The sequence below is a fragment of the Lygodium microphyllum genome, chromosome 21, assembly GCF_053477565.2.
Source record: "Lygodium microphyllum isolate KBCC chromosome 21, Lygodium_microphyllum_v1.1.10, whole genome shotgun sequence".
In the NCBI taxonomy this organism is placed as follows: Eukaryota; Viridiplantae; Streptophyta; class Polypodiopsida; order Schizaeales; family Lygodiaceae; genus Lygodium; species Lygodium microphyllum.
This window is the reverse complement of record NC_141155.1, coordinates 103587897-103604372: the sequence shown is the minus strand read 5'-3', so window position 1 is coordinate 103604372 and position 16476 is coordinate 103587897. Positions and strand designations below refer to the sequence as shown.

At 37.5% G+C, this 16476-nt stretch overlaps 1 protein-coding gene across 1 annotated transcript; it reads right to left on the bottom strand.

Annotated features, from left to right (window-relative positions):
• Window positions 1–4490: 4490 nt before the first annotated feature.
• LOC148018373 (uncharacterized) lies at window positions 4491–14869 on the bottom strand. The gene is made up of 5 exons (XM_087661193.1): window positions 14457–14869; window positions 13774–13894; window positions 8086–8263; window positions 5833–5920; window positions 4491–5082 (listed from the first exon to the last, which is right to left on the bottom strand). Exons 1-5 carry the CDS (start codon window positions 14572–14574, stop codon window positions 4796–4798), a joined length of 792 nt encoding a protein of 263 aa, XP_087517319.1. The 5' UTR covers window positions 14575–14869; the 3' UTR covers window positions 4491–4795.
• Window positions 14870–16476: the final 1607 nt, after the last annotated feature.

Here is a 16476-nt window from a genome sequence, read left to right as displayed (position 1 = left end):
ATATTGTTTTAGGCAACTAAAAGTGATATTTTGTTTAGGGTCCACATGATTTTAATCTCTCTCTCTCTCTCTCTCTCTCTCTCTCTCTCTCTCTCTCTCTCTCTCTCTCTCTCTCTCTCTCTCTCTCTCTCTCTCTCTCTCTCTCTCTCTCTCTGTGACTATTTACTTTTAATTAGGGTACATGTAATCATGTGTTAAAGTAGGTGTGTACAATTTCAATCTATTGCATATTGTTTCAGGCAACTAAAAGTGATATTTTGTTTAGGATCCACATGATTTTAAATGGGTTAGTGGGGAAGCACTTAAATGCACCCACTTGTTCACATCTGGCCTTTGCATCTCTCCTTCCCATCTATTGTAGTGGTGAAGGGATCCTTGAGTGATAGAGCATCAAATGGATTGATATTCGGATGCATATGATATAAAACTGCTCTTCTAACCTCAAATAAATCAAGCATATGCATTAAAAGGGCCCCAAAAACTTTGGCTAATTTTGTGTTTAAAGGTTTTACAATTTAGGTTTAGAAGTAGTCCAAGTTCCATCCACCTTGAGAAACATTTTTACAATTGTCTTATTGCCCACAATAAGGGATCCTTGGGTATAGAGCATCAAATGCATTGATAATTGGATGCATACAATATATAAATGCTCTTCTAACTTCAAATAAATGAAGCGTAAGCATTCAAAGGGCCGCAAAAATATTGGCTAATGTTGCATGTAAATATTTAGTCATTTATGTTTAAAAGTAGTCCAAGTTTCATCAATCTTAAGAAACCTTTTTACTATTATCTTATTTGCCCACAATAATGCAACCCATTCGAGAAAGCTTCAAAGGAACGACCCTTTAGCTTCCATAGGCTTACACTAAGATCTTAACTACCCTTTCTACATGCTTTTTGCATTATTGTCAACAAGCTATCTATTTCTGCAAGCCAAATCCCATTTCTAATGCATCAAGAGTTGGCAAGTTAGTAAGTTTATGCAAACATTCCAAAAATGGACAAGCCTCTTGCACCAATTGTCTATTGTTCCTTTATAATATTTTATAATATCTCTTTTGAATATTTAATACTCTCAACAAAGTTACAACACACAAAGTATATGCCCTCATATAAATCAAGACAAAATGTGCCAATAACATTATGTACTTCCCTTTGAAAGAAAGCATGTGAAAGGTAAGTGTCATTAACTAGCACAAAATGCCCACAAAATGAGGAACCATCCACAATGTCCATTCCAAAATACAAGCCAAGACAAAGGGACACGTGATCCAAAGAGAAATTACTATAATAATTCCATATTTTGTAGCACACAAAATTCATGGCTCCTACCATTAAGCAAATATCATCGAACCATCAAGCCCAATAGTCATTATGCACATTATGATGATAAGTTTTACCTCAATAACCATCAAGTTGTGAATTGCAAAGGTCTAAGACATTAATATCACATTTAAAATCATTCCTTTTAACTCTTTGAGTGGCAAGCATATGAAAGTGTCCCAAGGAGTTGTCCAATCAAGAAGTGTGATTAATGTCTTATAGACTAATGAAAAATGTGCCCAATAATAACCAACCAATTGAACCAAAATATTGATGAGCTCATGTAGCTACGAGCACATATGTCTTGCCAAAAAATAAAAGGTTGAACAATCAAGTTATTAAAAGTGAAAACATAGATACCCACTTGGCAACATCTTAAAGAACTCTTATTAATATAGGTAAATGATTTTATTAAGACATTCCTAAGAGTGGGTATGCTTGTATTCTAAGAGAGAAAGAGTGCTAAAGTCAAACAACATGCATAGCCTCCATCACATCATCGTTCTCTACTTTAGAAGAGCTTGGATTATCAATTTACGCTATCCATCACATCTTATAGACATCAAATTCAAGAATGTGAAGAGGAGACCATGTTTCACTAAGAAGCATCATTTATGGGTGTCTAAGATCTCTGTACATGTGAAGCTTTCTATTGAACAAACATTCTCTAAGTTTCCTATTCTTGTATATTTTCCTTTTGTTTCTTAATCAAAATTTTGTTGTTCATTATAGAGGAAAGCCATCAAAACATTATGTTTACCTTTATCCTTGTCCACATTTGATTTAATTGTCTGACAATGAATTAACATGGCTTTTCAAATCAATTGAGTTGTCATAATTATAGGGAGAAGATGCAATACACCTCTCTCTCTCTCTCTCTCTCTCTCTCTCTCTCTCTCTCTCTCTCTCTCTCTCTCTCTCTCTCTCTCTCTCTCTCTCTCTCTCTGGCTAGTCACAAATAGTGGACATGATTGCAATTGCTTCTACTAAGTACATATTTGCATATTAGAATTACAAATTAGATACACTTCTAATTTTGTTGAAGTGCTACTACATTCGTTTCACCTTTCACTTATGATTTGATGGAAGACAACTATTTGACTAAAGTCTCATATACTTGAGAATAACATCTTCTACATCACTGAATTCTATCTATGAATGATAAGCTTCTAATTATAACATTTCAATTATTTGTCAACAATATGAGGACCTTTTTTGCTAAAGCTAATCCTTCTAGGAGATGACTATACTGTACGTGCATTTGAATGAGAAGACTAAATCAATCAACATAAGTGTTTGTGGGATTCCACCACTTTATATGCTGTAAAGCTAATTCCTTTAATACAAGCGACACAACTAGCACACATGAGTGCGTACGTGCATGCGTGCATGTGTGCGCATGCGTGCATGTGTGCGCATGCGTGCATGTGTGCGCATGCGTGCGTGTGTGCGCGCGTGCACACACTCATGTTTGGCAAAACCTAAAGCTAGCCATAGACTTCATGTTGCACTAATGGAGATGCTTCATTCAATCCTATGAATCTCCTCAAAGCAATGAAGTGCATCTATCCTAATCAAGTTCCTTGGGCAAGAAGACCCATAAGTAAAAAGATGCCATTAAGAGTGTGATATCATTAAACTAATTCAAAGACCATGTATAATATTTTGTTTTATCTATAGGTTAGTATCCTTAATATAACAAAGAGAATGGGTGTAGATTTTCATTTTGAAATCATCAAGTTTTGATTTGAAATTAGGATGCATTTGTTGCTCACTTAAAAGCCAACGTAATGTGTATCTATAAATGGGCATTTAGACAAGGACAAGGGGGAGCACCTAGATGAAGATCATGATTGGTACAAGCATAAGAGGGGATTTGGTGCGCTCTCTCTCTCTCTCTCTCTCTCTCTCTCTCTCTCTAACTTAAGGTCAAAGAAATCTTCACATCTTGAAGTAGTGGGACTTACTACATTTCCAACATCATGTATTACTAAAATTTGGGTTTAAAATACCTTCTAACCATATGCCTTCTAGGATATCAAGCATTGAGTAGGCCTACAAGAATAGCTAATAAACCACAACTTTGAACACAATATTCACATAAATATAGCTTAAGGCTACTTAATCATGTTTTGATGAGAAGCACTACTTGCATATATTAGAAAGTTGCAACATTTCACTACAAGTTGACACTATGAAATCACATTCACAAGACACTAAATTAGTGGGTACAATTTTCTTATTTGTTTGATGATATTATTTGGTTTATGTTTGGCTTTTTGGTTTTAAAAAGTACTTTCTACATACTATACCAAATGTAGAGCCATGCCAATAATGCTTAGCGATTTTCTTACAATATCAAAAACATCCCAAGCATAAATGCCACATCAAAGCTTCTCGCACTTTGTGAGTGAATGTCCACTCTTCGCATAGGAACTTTCAAGTTTTCCAAACACATCAAAGATGTTGCATGAATTACATTCACACCTAAAGAATCCCCTTTATTTTACTATCACTTCATCATATAGCACACATTTTTTTGCTTTTTTCAATTGAAGCATATAAGCATGTTGCATTGTCCAATCCATGCTACTACGAGAGCTTCGACAATGAGAAACAAGTTAATAGACTACTTTTGCATACCAAACATACAATTCACATTTGTCATCTTGTACCATCCAATGCACACTACACAAACTTAGACAATCATGGCATTCAAACCAAATTATGTCACATGCAATTCACAAACAATGCATTACTAGCACTTAGCACCTAGTGCTTTACAAAGATTGCAACATGCGAATAATAAAAATTATAACTATGTGAGTCCTCTATGTGAGTCCTCTTGGAAAAAAGCAAAGGCCTAAAAAATGCCAAAGAAAGCAATACCATATACATCAAATCTTCTATGCCTAAAGCCACAAAGCCATGACTAAGTCTATGTCCTATCCACTCACTTGCCAACTTGTACATGTGCTTTATAAAGCTTAAGAAGAAACCGATGAAGAGTTAAGATATGCAAGTGAGCAATCCTATTTTACATGGTTGTCTTATTTAAGTATGGATAATCATGAAGTTATGAGCATCTAAAAGCATTGCTATTGTTACATGAGTAGACCTTTCACCATGATATATGCATTTCATTGTCCTAATGAATTACTCATAAATAACCAAACTAGCATTGTATTACATGCAAAACGTGGTATCAAGAAAAAGAAACTACATAAACATATCAATATGAAATTTTTGCCTTTGTCACATAAGTGACATGGTGATTGCATCTCTTGTGAAAAAAATTCCAATGTCCTTTGTACTCGTCATTTCTCTACCTACAAAAATGCCTTTTGTAGGCCAAAAAATTCAACAAACACTCTTAGCAATTCCCATTTTCCTATTAGCTTGTAATGCACAATCCACCCACAATTTGCTACTATGCTTCTCATCCTATTGTGCATCTCTTAAAGAGATTCCATCATTGTGAAACAATCAAGTTGCTTATTTCTTCAATGGGTGGCTCGCCACTTTTTTGCTCTTTTTGCTCCCCACTTTCTTGCTCTTGTTGTGTGAGCAATGGTACAGTTCCTTGTTCTATGTCAGATGGTTGTTGCCTTGAGAATTGACATGTTAGGTATGTGTTGAAAAGGACAACACAATAAGCTCCTAGCCAAATCACAATGGCCAACACCATGTACACCACCCCAATTGGGCAAGCAAAGGCAAAGATGAAGAGGACCACCCCCAATGTCATTAATATCCTCCCTACAAGTTAACATGTTCAAAAATCATTGAAATTCCTAAATTAAGCAATTTTATGTACTATTTTGTGTGTTGTTATTAACAAACATAAATACAAACACAAGGTTATCACACAAAAGTTACATACATAAAAAATATATCAAGAAAATATTAACGATTTTCCAAATAAAAAACTTCGCATTATCGCTACACATTGTAAGGGTTTTGTGGAAACTAATGCATATACACAATAACAATAATATTGCCCTTTGCAATGTTTTGATCATTTTCCATGGATCCATGCAAATGGGCAAACTCAACCATATTTTGCTAGTGTTTATAAAACATGTTTTACCAAGTAAATGACAAATGTTGATCAATGAGAGCTTCTAAGTAGTCATAACTCAAAAATACTATGTATGAAACCCATCATGTCATCAATTCCATTGAGTGCTTTGAAAAAGAAATTTAAAAAGACAAAGCATAACCTTATGGATATGAATGTATAACACATCATGGTAAAAATAGGGTAATGCATAGAGATGCTTATTAGGATAATGGGCACTATTAGAATTATAAGAGAAGCGTCCCAAGTTAGAACTTCTATTTAGCTAGGAGATTAAAAAGAGGTACAAAAGCGACTACATAACAATTACCTAATGTAGTAAACAATTAGATAGATATCAACATCTGAAGTCACAACATTAAAGGCATTGAGGATAATTGGGATTGAAATTTGACAAAAGCATATGAAATTGCTCGGTGAAATCTCACCTGATTGTAGATGCACCTTTGCCCAAGGCTCCTTTTCAGCTAAGGAATAGAAGACTGGTACTCCAATTGAATAGTTGGGCTCCACATTCTACACCTTACACTATTAGCATAAGTAGTTGCATGAAAAAATTACCAAATTTTGATATAACTAACACTAGGAATAATGCACAATTGACTACCAAACTTTTGAAGTTTTCATCCTTGTCAAGATGAGGAATGGAAAAGATAAAACTATCTAACATTTGAATGCTCTTTATAATCTATTACTAGTTATTAACTGTCAAGGGTGTGAATGAATGCTCTACAATCTACTACTAGTTATTAACTTTCAAGGATGTGAATGAATGCTTTGATAAACATGCGAATTTTGCCAATTTGAGGACTTCTAATCTTGTTCCACACATGTTCATTTGTACATGGTTCAGAAGAGCCATGAAGTTTAGAAAGTTTATGGTGTATTGAAGGAGCAAAATAGGCAATGCTAAGATTTGTGATCCATACCTCACATACAAATTTTCGTTAGCACATATGGTCATGTTGAAAAAGGCTACAAAATTGAAGTTCTTTTAAATAAGGCTTCTTTTCTATGGAAATTAATATGAACATATCACTATGTAAAAAATGCTCTCTCTCTCTCTCTCTCTCTCTCTCTCTCTCTCTCTCTCTCTCTCTCTCTCCCCACACACAAAGCAAAATCAATAATTTAGTAAAGCGAAGTGACTAATAAAAGTTCACAACCTAAACAATTTGACTTCCCAAGATCTAATAGTTTTTCAAGCTCTAGTGATACCTTTTGGAGATTATAATGATGATTATATCAAGAGCGTCATCTCATGCATTCATGGGGATGCTAACACCTCTCTCTCTCTCTCTCTCTCTCTCTCTCTCTCTCTCTCTCTCTCTCTCTCTCTCTCTCTCTCTCTCTCTCTCTCTCTCTCTCTCTCTTCATTCCTTCTTATCTCTTTCATTTCCCAAGGCCTGCAAAAGATATTCCTTGAGGACAATATATATTCTTTGACAACAATAAAGGACATGGCATGTAACATATTGTTCATCAAATATATGCTTGAGGACATGAATTGGAAGGCCCTTAAGCTTGTCATTTTAAGTTCGCACTCCAAAGTCTATGGGACTTTGATAGCATTGCCCATTGGACATATGCTTTTGCAAAGTTGTAGTGGCATGTCAAATCATTATCAACCAATTGCTTCTAATTTCTTGAGTTAAGAGGTAAAACCTGTGCACAAATCTGATCTTTTATTATTCATTGAGAAAAAAAAAATCATACAAATAGCAAAAAGCTAACTCTACTTTTGGAAATTAAGGTTATCTTTGGAGCCAAAGAAAACAAGGGCAATCCCCCAAATGAATGGTGCCCAAGATGATCAACAAAATTTTGCTTCTAACTTCTTGAGTTTATAAAAGGCCAACTTTTGTACAAATTTCGTAGAAAAAGAGAGAACAAAAACACGTGCATGAAGAAAGTAAAAGGCTAACAATACTTTTGGAATTTAAGGCAATCTTTGGAGCCAAGGGAAAAAAAAAAGGGCAATGCTCCAAATGGATGGTGCCACATGGCACGGAATGCCATTATTAAAGAGCCACATCTAGTTTTTTGAGTAAAAACTCTGGAGTAAAGTTGATATTTTCTTATTGGTGAAGGGAGGGGAAGCAACCCTTTATTTTAAAGCGTAAGAATAATTGGTCTTTGCGTTAGGGGAGCCAAGGAAAAGACAAAAGGGAGAAAGCAACCCTTCCTTTTGGGAATTAAAGTTATCTTGACGTGAGGGGAAGGGGAAGGGGAAGGGGGCGGCAAAAGAGGGAAGGAAAATGCTGCGAGACACGCCGATGCGCACTTTGTTAAAAGTTAAGGCGGTCGGGGCGGACCGGTGCGGGCGGGGGGAGACAGAGACAGAGAGAGGAGAAAAGCTTTACCCTGGTGAGAACAATTCTAAATTAAAGATTCGTTGGGGCATCAGATCCCAAACCAAATTTAAAGCCGTGGTGGACTCAAACTCTTCCACTCACAAGCCGGCTCTTTACACAAATCTGATTTTTACCCCCATGAAGCTGGCAAAGTGTTTGGATGGGGTGGGGGGAGGATGGGGGTGCCGTCTGTCTGTCCCTGTGTGTGTGTGTGTGTGTGTGTGTGTGTGTGTGAGAGCGTATAATATGTTTTTGGATGGGGGTGTCTGTGCGTGAGAGAGAGAACATATAATATGTTTTTTTTAAAGGGGGGGATGCGACTGTCACCTGGAGGTTGTAGCCGAGCCAGAAGAGGGCCCAGATGGCGAGGTTGGCGGTGAAGAGGCGAGGGGAGAAGTCGTGGGAGTCGCTGGTGGCGCTCCCCACGTACACCAGCACGTACTCTGCAAACAGCAGCACCCCCGGCAGCGCTATTATGTTGGCCACCGCGTACGCACTCTCCCCGCTTCATCATCATTCCCATTTATTTCCATATCATGCACCACCCACCACAATTCAACCCACCATCTACACCGTTAATATTGCAGGAACCAAAAGAATCAAAGCTCTCTCTCTCTCTCTCTCTCTCTCTCTCTCCATTCAACACCAATCCAGCATTCCTGTTTTTCGAAGAAAAAACAAAGTTTAGAGTGGTGCCACTCCAACCTTTACACTACTCTGCATGGGATCCTTTGACGTGAATTAACAATGGTGTGCCATGTTCTTTTGCCTTCTTACCAAAAATATTTAAACTTTGAAGGGTATACAAACCTTTAAAACATGTTGTAACTAGTGCTTAAATTTCAAATCATGCTTTGGCATCATAGGCAATTTGAGTGCCAAATGACACTTCAATTTCTAGGTCAAAGTGTTCGAGTGCAAGAGAGATGAAGCATAAACTTTATGGTGAGGTTCTTAAGATACACATACTTATGTATCTATATGGTGTAAGACATGTAGTGGTCTACACAATGCAAATATCACAAGACATTCAAAATCTTAGACATTAGGATCATTGATAGTTGAACAACAAAGACTCAAATTTTCTTTTGTCAGTTCTCCCTCTATACATATATACATAGGAGAGTGTGTGTGTGTGTGTGTGTGTGTAATATATCTAATTTGTTAGACTTAATTTGTAAGAAGTTAAAATATTTTGCTTTGATGCCCTGCAAAACTATCCAAAGAGTCGTGAGTTTTTGGAGAAAGCCCAATGTTAGGCATCAAATTAAATCTCAACTTGCAACTTTACATTTGGAAATTTCTAATGACAAAGTACATAAGCCCCAACCTTCCTTTCATTCTCCAACATTTCACATTAATGCAAGATATTCAATCACAAGTAGATGGCTTCCAAACTTTTTATGATTCCCAATATTTGAAATGTTAAAAGAGTATCCAATGACAAGTGAATAGGCTCCACGATTTTTCCAAATTGCAATCCGAAAGTATCATAAATGGCCATGGCTCTTGAAATTTGAGGAAAGCTACTATAGAATTGGCCTAGGTTTGGCTTAATGTTGGCCTTTGTAGACTTAGATTTTCTACTTTCGAATATCATGTTCAAAAAATAAAGTAATTGAGATGTACTAATAGTCTTAATTGTAAATTCTTTTTCAAACTAGACACCTTTTGTAAGGTCCATGTGAGAAAACCAAACATAACAAGATAATTCCTAACCCTAAATTTGGGGCAAGATTTCTTATTCATCTACCCTAAAACTAAGTGCTTACTTTTCCATTGGAAGCTCCTTGTCTCTTGCATTCTTCCATTGAGCTTTTAAGTTTACATAAATGCTACATACTCCCATTCTAACTTTCCTTGGGATTCATATATTATTGAAGAAAGGCCTTCATAATTTGGAGAAATGTGGATAACTAACAAAATTGTCTGCATGTTTAAGCATCGCTTGCTTATTTACGAAATACACTTCAATCCTAGTAAACTCATCAGCAAGATGCAACCTCCCAATTTTACTTGCAAAGCTTCACAATGAGCCTTAAATCCAACACTACTACAACTTGCTTCGAGATCAATAACATCTAGCACAAGTAATCATTTATTAAGAAACTTGACACAGTACGCAAACATTCAAGGAAAGAGATTGTGCGAAAAGCTTAAGCGTTAAGGCCAAGGTTTCAATGTAACAAGCCAAATCCCATGATTGGACAACATCATGAATGTAGAGAGAACAAACTTCAACACATGGCCACCCCAAGGAAGCTAGTGACAAATTCATTCACCACCACAAAGTGGTGAACTAAACTTAGAATCTTTGCCCTTTTTGGTCTTTTTTAATGCAATGTTTTTTATTTAAGTTGGGATGAAGCCTAATTCCTCGGAGGGGCTTTTTTGTTTATCAAGATTTACTTTTACAACAAAGTGTTTAGTCTTTGATGGAATTATAAGCTCAATTTCAATATGGGACTCTGTGATATATACATCAAGATTACTTTAAAATCCTAATTTTTTTCTATATAATAACTAAAGGTTTTGAGGGGGTAGCATGTGGCAATCTCCTACACCCCCTACAAAACCTTTGCTTTGGGGGGCCATGTGTCAAAGCTTACATTTTCTCATCGATTTGAGACTTTCATAGGTCTCTCTCTCTCTCTCTCTCTCTCTCTCTCTCTCTCTCTCTCTCTCTATATATATATATATATATATATATATATATATTCAAAGCACTTGTGCACACTCTCTATCTCTCCACACCTTTCTCCTTCTCCTTCTACTCTTTTAAGAGCACAAGAAAGGTTATATTTTCTACAGTAACCTTAACATCAAAAGGCTCTATATTGGATATGCCTACAATGAATATATACACATTAAGAGATCAAGAGACTCCTTGACATCCACGACCAACACTCACCATCACAGGGGAAAGACCTTTTTACAAGCATTGCAAAAGCGATGTGATTTAAACAATCCATTTCAACCAAACTCACAAAAATGCAATTCTCTCTCTCTCTCTCTCTCTCTCTCTCTCTCTCTCTCTCTCTCTCTCTCTCTCTCTCTCTCTCTCTCTCTCTCTCTCTCTCTCAAGCACAAAGTACTTAACAAGAGGGGCAAGCCAAAAGGCAAGAAGAATGACTCGCCAATAAGCAAGAGAAGGATATTGGGTAGGTTGAAGCGAGAGAGAGAGAGAGAGAGAGAGAGAGAGAGAGAGAGAGAGAGAGAGAGAGAGTTGAGCTATGACAAGAGCAACCAACAACAATAGAAGCTTGTCATTAGCAAGCAGAGATTCACAAAATGGCAAACCACTTGTAAGGTTAGGCGACAAGGAGTGAGATGGAGACACATAGGAAGCACTCTACCCTGACCTAGCCAACACAAAGAGAGCACTTAATTTACTTAATTAAAATTGACTATAAAAATCACTAAATGAATTCTAAAAAATGATTAGTTTATCTTTACTATATACTAACGAAAGGTTTTTCAAGGAGACCAAGTGGCACACACAACCCCCCACAACACCCTTTGGGAGCCTCCCAATACACCCTCATACAACCTATTCACACACAAACAAGACACAGACCTTTCAAAGGCCCACCCATACACTTGCAAATGCATAAATATGATATATTTATATTCATTATGTTATTTTAAATAATGTAATATATCTACTTATTGTATGGAAATCCCCACCCATGCAATGGAAATCCTTGCATGTCAAAAGCCTTCAAATTCTTAATGAGAATAACTTTGTCTAAAATAGCCAAGTGTGCGAATCCAATTGATTATGTTTGAGAGATTGTGAAGGGCACTCCTATGTACACTTAAGTGTCCCGATTTGGATAGGCATCTTGCATTGTTAAGATAGACACCTTGGATTTATGATGAGAATCACATCTTTTAATGGAACCATCAAGCTATAATAGTTCCTTGGTGCTTCCAGGATTTTGTTATTAGTTTAGTCTCACAGTATAATGGATTCGTTATGGTTGACATCAGTTTCTCCTTACCCCTTAAAGACTAACAACTCCTTTGAAACTTTGGTTATAAAAGTTACTTCTCCTTAAAAATTATGGTTTTGTGTCAAGTACTTAAAAATTTATTGTATATTTATATCTTTATCCATCTATACTATATGTTATTTTAACATATATATATATATATATATATATATATATATATATATATATATATATATATATATATGTTTATCCATCTATCTTAAGCATTATTTTGGCTACACCAAAGCTACAATTTAATTTCTTGCTTGGTGTTTATCTAACCATAAACACTAAACCTCTCTCAATAAAATCTATGAAATGAAATCAAAAACCGTAGGTAGCTACCCACATGCTTACCACAAACACATATGTATATAGAAGTGAAGTGTACATGCATAAATGCATGCTTATTAATGCTTTTAAAAATGCATATTGTATTCTCCTATGTTACTAAGATAAGATGTTTGGAGGATGTAGACTACATTAGACAAAGAGAGAGGTGTTTATTATCATATTTATATACAATATTAATATACATAATACCTTGAGATGTATTGTATCAATTTATATATAAATATAGATTAATATAATATATATTAATATCAATATTCAATTTCTTTATATGAACATATATACACACTTATAAATATTGATAGGGAAACAATATATTTGTGTGTGTATGTGACCAAGTATGTCCAAGTTGCAATCTGAGAGCCCCTAGAATAAGGCAATAAAATAAAATTTTATTGGAAGCAAAAATTGCCTAGCCTCCATGCATCAAGGTGTGAAATGTGTTAACCAATAGTAACAATAGTACTTCAAAGTCAACTGCGAACTTTAGTTGGCATGTAGCGCCAACCCCAACAAAGAGCGCCTAGTTTATCATTAATAGGTGAAAATGTCAAATATCATGCTACAAAATCTCCACCCTTAAATCATTCAAGTTAAAATTGATCCATCCACTCCATCTCATTTGAGCTAAACCTCTTTTTTTTTTTTTTTTGCAAAAGCTAAACCCTGAACAAGGCTAATGTTGCATAGATACAAATCAATCAAATTATTGTCTTTGAGGGACTAGAACTTAGAAGTAGAAACACCTACAAGAAACAACATCTCTTAAATAGTAAGATCAAGGAGCCAATTACATGGAGTCCCCTTAAAACACCAATTTTGATCAATCAACAAACCTCTTTTAAATAATGGGATGAAGGAGCCAATTATATGGAGCCCCCCTTAAAGCACCAAATTGGATCAACCAACCAATCTCTCTCAAACAATGGGATGTAAGAGCCAATTACATGATGGAGTCCCCTAAAGAGGCATCATCTCACTTTATAGCTACAAGCAGACAAAGCAATCTATGTTATGATGGCATTATCATCACCTTATTGTTGTTTGAGGAGTGGCAATGATTGCATGGGCACAACCATTCACATGGGTGTGTAATGCCAACACCTCGCACATGTTCAATGAATGAGCTACACAAATTGATATGGCTATAGAGATAAGATAGACACATGAGGACTGATATACTATTTGTGTTGATATTCAGGGATTGGATACACCTTTGAATGTCTAACACACTCCTTGCATGTTTAGGATGATCAATGAGGATTATCAATGACGGGCTATCTTATCCAATCATTTTCTACCGTAAGACACAATAATTGTAACTTAAGTCAATCATAATTTCCCTTGTAAGCCTACCTAGACAAGGTATTCACCCCCCTTGCCGAAACCTCCTTTTTGTACAACCGAGAGTGTTCTTGGCAACAACACTTGTAAAATCTTGAGAGCTAGTAATTGGGGAGCCCATCACATTGTGGGTAATAGCAAGGGAGTATCTGTGGAAGTTATGAAATAACACGGGTGGGAGCTAATCCGCATGAACTTTGAAATGCCCGATTTCCATTAGAGTCGAATTCTTAGATATTTTGCTTACTCCGTTAATATTATTCATAAACCACATACGTTAAGACCGTTTGAAAGCGTGTGGACGAAATGGAGGGGAAGGGCATACCTTTGACCATTCAGGTTTTGATCGCGAGAAGCCACTTGGTACATGATGTAAGGGATTGCCAGCTGCAGAAATGGGAATAGTAGCAGACCCAACCATCGTGGAACCCACCAGATAGGATGCCCTGAAAGGCAAAGGCCCCCACCCGGGACCATCTATTTAACATAGACAATTTCACATTTGTATTCTGAACAGTGCTAACTAGTTGGTTGTTCAGAACCCTAATAGCTTCAAAGAAAACAAGGTAGTTGACGACTTTTTAGAAACGAGATAAGAGTGAAGAAGACACGTAACGCCTTTTACACAGGGAAGAACCAGACATGAGAAAGATTATTATGCATGAGAGAAGATCGGAGACGGAGAAGGGGCTCTTTTCCCTTACACAGTGTTCAATATCACGACCTCTTGTTGGGGAGGAAGCGCATGCTTAGCTGGTGCACCTCGAAGCAAGGCCGGCAAAACCACACCTGGCTAGGCATGTTGTCCCTCCCTCGAAACAAGGGTCTCTACTCACCGCAAGGGCAGCAGCCGTTTGCCCCGAACCACACCTGCACCTGCACCTAGCTAGGTATCCTGTCGCCCCCCCCCCCCCCTTACAAACTCATGACTACGTCGTAGTTCATGATGTGAATCGTGGTGGGAATTTGCCTAAAACTTATTGCGCGAAGGAGAGAAAGAGACATTACCGTGTGCTGACCACCAAAGTGGCAATCTATCGGGTGTGCTGTTCCAAGTGTAGCCTGCGATGACACAGCTCACGACCGTCAACAGCAGAGGTAGAGCAACAGGGTTGTTAGTAGCCATGTGGGCTCACACCGTGCAAGCAGCGGCTATGGCGACGAGAAGAAGAAAGCAGCAGCAGAAGAAGTAGATGGAGGCCCGACTTGGTCCCTCTGAGGATCGAGACAGAAGACGACGAACTGAATCATTGACGCCAGTGTGGTAGTGATTGGGACTCATTGAATCTTCCCGTCTTTGACATTCACTCGTTTCGAAAAGAGCAGCTTCGGAATCAGAGTCTTGTGTTGACAGTTGTATATCGCCGAAATTACAACGCAGCATGTGTGGGAATCGCGATAGTACATCTCTCGAAAACAAAATTTAGTGCAGGATATGAATAGTATGTATCTCAATATTTAATGCAGCAGAATCGACCCTTCTTAGATTTCAAACCGACCATGGACTCCACGCCTTGCACACATTAAAATGCGGCCCTCTCACGAGTCACAGCTGTTCCCGCGGTCAGAGGCCAACGTTGCTCTGAGCCTTTGACCTACGTCCTCTATAGGCTTAGGGAAGCTTCACACTAGCTTCAAATTTCAAAATCCACGAAAATCTCATCATCTCTCCGGAGACAATGGATTGCAAACAACTTTCCATCTAGGGATGGACCAGATGGTTGGTAGGGCCTAACAAAGCAATTTGCAAACATGCAGTCTAGAATGCCAAACGACCCAATATTGATTGCGCAAGCACTATCCACTCTTCAAGGAAGCTTTTTATTGGTTTTCGAGATGTACCCATTCATTACCTCATATAGTTAAATTTTTGTATTAAGAAACATTAAAATATAGCAAGCATCTATACTATTAGTTAACGAGAGGTGGGGGGCGGGTGCTACGTGGCAGCCCCCCACCTCCCCCACAAGGAAAAAAAAGAGAACGCGGGGGCGGGTGCCACGAGTCCAGCACCCGCCCCTGCCCACAAAAATCACGCTCGCCCGACGCGAAGCGCCAGGGCGAGTCTAGGCGCAGAGCGCCTAGTAGTTATGATTCTAAGGGTCATCAAATGTAGATGTGCAGATGTGAATATGTTCATCTCCAAAGTTCAGCAACACACAATGACAACGATGCAGGTCACATTGGTGACCTAAAGAAGCCTCTAGAGCTCGAAGTGGCATTTACTTCACATGCAGATCTTTAATACTTCAGCTTGGTATTGCATGGTTGTACTACATGCAGCAACCAATCAACTGGCCAAGCTAGTATACTAAGCATGACAAAGACATGAGGAGAGCCATAGCATAAACAAGTGAATCAGTGAGGAAGCACATATGGATTACCTGCATGCAAATTATTCTACAAATGTGGATATACAAGCCATAGAGAAACAACTAATTGCAAACCAAATGAAATACATAGAATCCTGGAAATCTTTGTTCATCAAGTTAGGCAAAAGGGTACACAAACCAATAGTGTCCTTCGCTCTAGAAAATGTCAAGCAAAGGTGTATCAATCTTCTCAGAGCTAGTATGTATTTCTACTTTCTTGATCATCCACCCTTTGAAGAAAAATTTGCCTATTAGTTTGAAGCCACCTTCCAAGGTCATGCCTCACTAGTCTAGTTCAAATTCATCAGGAAAGGATTCTATCTAGCTCTACTTGCATCTAAAGTTATGCATGACTGAGTTCTTGCTTCTACTATTAGGTTTAGAAATAAACTAGTAAACACATTGCCATACTCATCATCCTTTTTTAAAGAATGTGTATTCTAGTACAAATGCCCTATGTGGGTATTGTCTGTTGATTTACGAACACGGCTCAATAGCAAAGTTGTACTACATGTTCCTTTGCTTACCTACCCCTCTTGGTAAGCTCAAACCAAAAAGTAGAGGATGTGTCCTTTGGGATAGAAGAACAAACCACCAAAGGTCCTTGAAATCACTAATCCAAAAGGCTTTGAAGTCTTGGTGAGATTGTGATTCTC